Source organism: Mus caroli, chromosome 7 (assembly GCF_900094665.2).
Source record: "Mus caroli chromosome 7, CAROLI_EIJ_v1.1, whole genome shotgun sequence".
Lineage (NCBI taxonomy): Eukaryota > Metazoa > Chordata > Mammalia > Rodentia > Muridae > Mus > Mus caroli.
This window is the reverse complement of record NC_034576.1, coordinates 12,451,686-12,459,331: the sequence shown is the minus strand read 5'-3', so window position 1 is coordinate 12,459,331 and position 7,646 is coordinate 12,451,686. Positions and strand designations below refer to the sequence as shown.

General features: G+C 40.0%; 1 protein-coding gene across 1 annotated transcript in view; it reads right to left on the bottom strand.

Moving 5' to 3' along the window:
* Nucleotides 1-420: 420 nt before the first annotated feature.
* Pla2g4c (phospholipase A2 group IVC) overlaps nucleotides 421-7,646 on the bottom strand; it is a 31,244-nt gene continuing 24,018 nt past the window's right edge. Inside the window, exons 14-16 of the mRNA XM_021168383.2 lie at nucleotides 3,731-3,881; nucleotides 2,887-3,013; nucleotides 421-930 (exon numbers count right to left, since the gene is read on the bottom strand). Coding sequence (XP_021024042.1) covers nucleotides 2,896-3,013; nucleotides 3,731-3,881 — 269 coding nt within the window. The 3' untranslated portion in view covers nucleotides 421-930; nucleotides 2,887-2,895. The remainder of the gene's footprint in view (nucleotides 931-2,886; nucleotides 3,014-3,730; nucleotides 3,882-7,646) is intronic.

The following is a 7,646-nucleotide window of genomic DNA, read 5'->3' as shown; positions in this document are numbered from 1 at the left end:
CAAACGTCTTAAGGCCAGGACACAACCACAATGCGCATTTATTCCATAGATGATTAAAGGAATTCATGTGAAAGAACTTGCCTGTGTTATTACAATGAGAAGATTGTGGAATCCAAATCAGAGAAGAGTTACAGGTGGAAGGGATGGAAAGGAGAGGAAGTAGGCAAGCATGAAGGAGGCACTGAGACAGCAGATAAGACAAGAAAGGTAAGTATTACCCTGAAGCAGATTGAAGGAAAGATCTTGAGGGAGAATGCAAACTACAACAGCATGGTGGGAAGCAGAAAAATAAAGGATGCATCAAAGTGACACAGGATGCAGGAGATGGTGAGGGACTAATAAGTGCATCGTCAATCTGTTGGTAAAGAAGAGCACATACAGAACATGTCTTCTCAGAGTTGTTTGGGTATTTTTAATTGTTCTGAAGTGAAGGGTCATGATTTGAACTAAGGTCTATTCTTTTATAGAAAAAAAAAAGAACTTAGTAAGACTGGGTGTATAAAATGAGCAGATATAGAATGAGAGAAAAATTTATGAGGCTTTGGTCTCAATCACTACATTCATTGTAGCCACATGGATGTTAGACAGGGTGGCTTTGATGATCAAGGAGTTGTGCTTTAGGGTCCCCTGAGGTATCTGAAGAACATACTTTGCCTCTTTTAGCTCTGGTGACCCAGTGCTCTAAATAATGCTATCAAAGACTCCATCTAGGTCTCTGGAGACTTGCTCAATGATAACAGCTAAGGCAAATGCAATTTTATGAATGGCAGAGAACATCAGGCCAGGTTGACACTTGGGCCCTGGTAAAGCAGTAGGCCCACAGTACCCTGAAAACTGCAGTTCTTCTTCACAAAGAGACAGCTTATGGTGGACTTTGGAGAGAGCACAGGTGGTGAGTCCACTAATACATGCCAACTCTGCAAGTAGTGCCTGGAAAAAAGGAGTTACAGGTGTCACTATTGATCTATGCAGGTAGCCTTGCCTGTGGGAGACGACTAGAAGATCTGGAGCCATCTATATACCACGACATGGCTATGATGGAAAGTTACTTCTTCCAAAAAAAAAAAAAAACCTAGCTCTAATCCCACCTCCATTGCTTAAGGGGCATTCATTCCCATTAACTATGCTTATTGTGCAAGTATTTGTTTACCTAATGATGTCAAGTCTAGGGGCAACTGTTTAAACCCAGGTCAACTGCTTTAATCCAAGCAAGGAATTAACTATTACATCAAATATTAGACCTGTCAGAATTCACATCATATTTCATTCCATGTTTCTTCACACTGAGCCATCAATAACATCTTTCTTCCTGCTTATTTCACAGGTAAAGTCATTCTACTCCAGTTCTTTGCATATAGTTCCCTATTATATAGAATTCTTTATATGATACCATAGACTCTTCCCTTGTACTCTGCAACCCTGATTCACCCAGTTCAGCATTTTAAGTGCTTGGTAACAAGAAAATCAAATTCACTGCCTGTGAGCAAAGGCAACTGTGAGAAACTTCATTCAGCACTGACATGTAGTATGCTGCCCACAGTGGCAAAGAGGGTCCCACTATCAAAACAGTGACAACTCCTTCCAGGTTAGAGAAAACCACAAGAGTCTGAGAGAAGGAGCTGGTCCACAAAATATAAGCTCATTCGGACAGTACTGCTACTACAATCATGAACTCACAGCATTTGGGGTTACCTGCACAAGATAAAGCCAGTCAACAGCCGTATTGGGTTGAGAGGAGCACCTAATCACACACCCCCACAGGAGGAGCTATTTACAAATTGATAACTTCTCAGGAAAGAGTCTATCTTCTCATGGGATATCATCCTGGGAGGTCTACAGACCAAGCTCTAATGGACAACCCCACACCCACATGAATATTGGGAGCACCAAATGAACTCTGTGGGATATTATAAAACAAATGACGTGAGGTCTGGAGGAGGATCTTGAGGTATCTGTGAAGAATTGGAGGGTGTTTTTCAGACTAAATATGAATTAAATACATCATATACTTATATGAAAAGAGCACTTGATGCATTTGCAGAGGACTCAGGTTTGATTCTCAGCACACACATAGCAGCTCACAACCATCTGTAACTCTAGTTCAAAGGAAATCTAAGGCCCTCCTGAGCTTCTGCAGCACACATAGCACACATGCATATATGCATGGGAAAATACTTATGCATATGAGATAAACAAATCAAACTTTAAAATTAAGATCATTACAAACTTACCTTAACCTACTATAAGCACACATGCTGTGAAATCTTTACAAAGGAGAAGCTGAGGCTCAAACTGGCTACATCCATCCCATCTGCCATCACATACTGTGATAGTTTGTATATGCTTGGCCCAGGGATTGGCTCTATTTGGAGGTGTGGCCTTGTTGGAGTATGTGTGTTACTTTAGGCATGGGCTTTAAGACTCTACTTCTAGCTGCCTGAAGTTAGTATTCTGCTAGCAGCCTTCAGATGAAGATGTAGAACTCCCAGCTTCTCCTGCATCATGCCTGCCTGGATGCCACCATGTTCCTACCTTGATGATAATGGACTGAACCTCTGAACCTTTAAGCCAACACCAATTAAATGTTGTCCTTATAAGACTTGCCTTGGTCATGGTATTTGTTCACAGCAATAAAACCCTAACTAAGACACACACTAAGCCTTGGCTCTGCACTGAAAGCTTCTGACTATATCCATCTGATCTGCCATTACACATTAAGCTTTATCTCTAAACTGGATGCTTCTGGCTAAATCAATCTGATCTGCCATCACACACTAAGCCTTGACTCTGAACTAGAAGCTTCTACAGGATACCCACTGATCACATATAGGACATGGGGATGTTTTGGGTCTGGACGTAGGAGGACAAAACAAAGATGGAACTTACAAGGGATCCTTAATCCTTAGATATGTTGTGGGATTTCTTAAACTCCACAGTCTGAGAGCCTTGGGAATCCTGCACTCTGTCTCCCAAGCAGGCCTCCTTGTTCACTCTTGGGATGTTCCCAGGATTCCTGAGAGTGGAATGAAAAGCAGCTCTGAAAGTCATGTGCTAGGCATTTCTGGGACCAGCAATGAGTGAGGACTCACTGTCAGTTTTCAAGGGCTGTGATGGGGTGGCCACTCAGTGAATACTCTTTGGTTATTGGAAAATCCTCAGTAGTCTGGCCCCCTGGGCAGTCTCAACATCCATAGCAACCTAGTCCATGCTACTTTCTGCCTCTGGAAGCCACTGACTTCAGCACTACTCACTGTTTTCTCCCCTACACAGATGCAAGCTATGTGGGAAGAGTGGTTTCTGTCTTCACATAATTTTTTATTTTTAGGACAGAGGATAAAGCCCAGGGTCTCATATATACTAAATAAGTACTCTATCATTGAGCCACACCCCTAATCACTCACTGCAGGGCTTTAGGCAGGGAATCTACAATTGAGCCGAGTCCCCAGCCCATCACTGGGGGATTCTAGGCACAGCTTCTATCACTGAGCCATATCCCCAACACTTTACTGGGGATTCTAGACAAGAGTTCTATCACTTAGATACCACCCTCCAGTCCCTGTGTAAGGGATTCCAGGCATGGGATATATGCTTAAGGCAAACCCTCTGCCACTCACTGAGGTAGACATCAATTGACAACCATACCCACAACTCTCACACCAGATTACTGTAACTTAGCTCTCTGAAACTAGATCCAACTCAGAAGTCAAATCAGCTGTAGCCTGACACTCACCCAACCACTTTCCTCATCTCACTGAGGATATTACTTTTGTTTTTCTGCACATTCTCCTTGGATACCCTCAGCAAATCTCTCACCAGGTCTGGTGTGTATGAGTCAGATAGTTTTACTGTCCCATATTTTTTTCTCCATGTCTCAATATCATCTGAAATAGAACCAAACCAAGAAAAACATGTCAAATTATGATTGTTTCGATGTCCAGGGATGGTAAAGTATTTCTGTACCCCAAATCCAGCTGTCCCACCATATGGCTGCTATAAATAAAGAGGTACTGGTTTACACTTCTTTATGAAATGAAGCATATGTTTTACTATCTGTTCTTCATCCCTTCACAAAGAAAAGAGAATGTCTCCTTTTCCACATTAACCTGTATTATCTGGAGCTATGACTGATACAGGTGAATAATGAATATTTGTTTAAAAAAAGTACAAAAGAGGGCAGAAAAAAATAGCTCAACAGTTAGTCATAATAGCTACTCTTCCAGAAGACATGGACTCTGTTTGCAGCACCCACATGGTGGCTCGCAACCATCTATAACTCCAGTTCTAGAGGATCTGCTGCCCTCTTCTGGCAACATTGGGTAAAAGGCATGCACATTTTAAGCAAACATACATGCAGACAATATACCCATACACATAAAATAAAAACAAAACATCTTTTAAAAAATAAAAGAAAGAGAGCAGATATGCTAGCTGGGCTTGGTGGTGCACACCTATCATAACACCTGGAGACCAAGGAAGGAGGATTGTGAGTTTAAGCTGAGGCTAAGCTGCATAGTGAGATTCTGTCTTAACAATAAAATGAACAAGGGCTCAGAAATGGCTTAGCAAAATTCATACTGCTCCTTCAGAAGACTGAACTTTAGTTCCCAGCAACAGTGCCAGGTGATTCATAACCATCTATAATTCCAGCTCAACAGGATCCAATGCCTCTGTCCTCTAAGCATCTATATGCACAAACAGACCAACACAAACACACATAACTAAAAATAATTTTAAAAATAACTTTAAAACAACAAAAGGGGGGGCAGTAGAAAGAAACAGGTAAAGCCATATGTGACTCAGGGCTGCAATCTCAGTACTTATAAAGTTGAGAAATTTCTGGCCTGCACCTTCCACTAGGGAAGGTCCCCAGCTTGTCAGCTCCTTTAAAGGCACCAGTCTGAAGGCTTCACAGGAGATCTTCTGTAGCTAGGGTAATAAGTCACCAGCATGCATGCCCCTCTTAAGACCCTACATTCTGAAGGATTCACATGAGGTCTGCTACAGCCAGGGCCACAGGCCTCCAAGGAGACCTGAAGAAACCAGGAGGAAGGCTCCAGACATAGACACCCAGACCAGCTAACACCAGAGATAAACAGATGGCAAGGGGCAAGCGTGAAACTATAAGCAACAGAAGCCAATATACTTTGGCATCATCAGGACCCGCAGTTCTCCTACCACATCAAGCTCTGTATACACCAACATACCTGAAAAACAGGAAGCTGACCTAAAATCCTATCTCATGAGAATAATAGATTTCTTTAAGGATGAGATAAATAACTCGCTGAAAGAAATACAGGAAAACACAGGTAAGTAAGTAGAAGCCCTTAAAGAGGAAACAAATAAATCCCTTAAAGAAATACAGGAAAACACAATTAAACAGATAAAGAAATTGAACAAATCAGTTCAATTTCAAAAGAGGAAATAGAAACAATAAAGAAAACACAAAGGAAGGCAAACCTGGAAATGGAAAACCTAGGAAAGAGGTCAGGAATTACAGATGCAAGCATCACTAACAGAATACAAGAGATAGAAGAGAGAATCTCAAATGTAGAAGATACCTTAGAAGAGATTGATACAACCGTCAAAGAAAATTCAAAACATAAAAAACTCCTAACTGAAAACATCCAATAAATCCAGGACACAATAAAAAGACCAAATCTAAGAACAATAGGAATAGAGGAGAGCAAATATTCCCAGCTCAAAGAAATGGAAAACATCTTCAACAAAATCATAGAAGAAAACTTTGCCAACCTAAAAAATGAGATGGCTATAAATGTACATGAAGCCCACAGAACACCAAATAGATTCAACCAGAAAGGAAAATCCTCTCATCACATAATAATCAAAACACTAAATGCACAGAACAAAGAATATTAAAAGATGTATGGGGAAAAGGCCACATAACATATAAGGCAGACCTATCAGAATTACACCAGCCTTCTTAATACAGACACTAAAAGCCAGAAGAGCCTGGACAGAGGTCATGTAGACCCTAAGAGAACACAAATGCCAGCCAAGGATACTATACACAGGAAAACTCTTAACATAAATTGAGAAAGCAAAATATTCCAGGACAAAACCAAACTTAAACGGTATCTTTTTAATAATCTAGCCCTACACAGGATACCACAAGGAAAACTCCAACACAAGAAGGGTACCTATACCAAAGGAAAAACAAGATACTAATCATCTCACAACAAAGCCAAAGGGAGAGAATCACAGGCACATAATGCCACCTGTAAGAACAAACATAACAGGAACTAACAATCATCTGTCTCTATTATTTCTCAATATCAACAGACTCAAATCCCCAATAAGAAGACATAAGCTAACAGACTGGATATGCAATCAGGATCCAGAATTTTGCTGCATACAATAAACACACCTCAATAACAAAGGCAGACACTTCCTCGGAGTAAAAGGCTGGAAAAAAGTCTTCTAAGCAAATAATCCCCAAGAAACAAGCGGAAGTTGTCATCCTAATAGCCAATAAAATACACTTTCAATGAAAGTTATCAAGTGAAATGAGGAAGGACATTTCATATTCACCAAAGAAAAAATCCACCAAGAGAAAGTCTCAATTCTGAACATCTATGCACTAAGTGCAAGGACACCAACATACACAAAAGAAAATTCACTAAAGCTCAAAACACACATTGAACCCCACACAATAATAGTGGGAAACTTCACTATAGTGGGAACACTTCACTCTCACTAACGGACAGGTCATTGAAACAGAAACTAAACAGGGACACAGTAAAACTAATACAAGTTATAAACCAAATGGATTGAACATATACGGAACATATACGGAACATTTCAACATAAAATGAAAGAATATACCTTCTCAGCACCTCACGGAACCTTCTTCAAAGCTGACCATATAATAGGTCACAAACAAGCCTCAAATGATACAAGAAGATTGAAATAATTCCATGCATCCTATCAGATCACCACAGATTAAGGCTAGACTTCAATAACAACAAAAACAACAGAAAACCCACATACCCATGAAAACTGAACAACTCTCTACTCAGTGATAACTAGGTCAGGGAAGAAATAAAGAAAGAAATTAAAGACTTCTTTCAATTCAATGAAAATGATGAAACAGCATATCCAAACTTATGGGACACAATGAAAGCAGTACTAAGAGGAAAATTCTTAGCACTAAGTGCCCTGGTAAAGAAATTGGAGAGATCCAATACTAGCTACTTAACACACACCTGAGAGCTTTTGAAAAAAAAGAAGCAAACACACCCAAGAGGAGTGGAAGGCAGGAAACAGTCACACTCAAGGCAGAAATCAACCAAATAGAAACAAAGAGAACAATTATAAAAAAAAAAAAAAAAAATCAACAAAACCAAAAGTTGGTTCTTTGAGAAAATCAACAAGATAGATAATCCCCTAGCCAAACTAACTTGAGGGCCCAGAGACAGTATCCAAATTAACAAAATCAGAAATGAAATGGGAGACATAACAACAAAAATTGAAGAAATTCAAAAAATCAGATCCTAACTACAAACGCCTATACTCAACAAAACTGGAAAATCTAGATGAAATGGATGATTTTCTAGACAGATACCACATACTAACACTAAATCTAGAACAGGTAAACTATCTGAACGGGCCCATATCCCCCAAGGAAA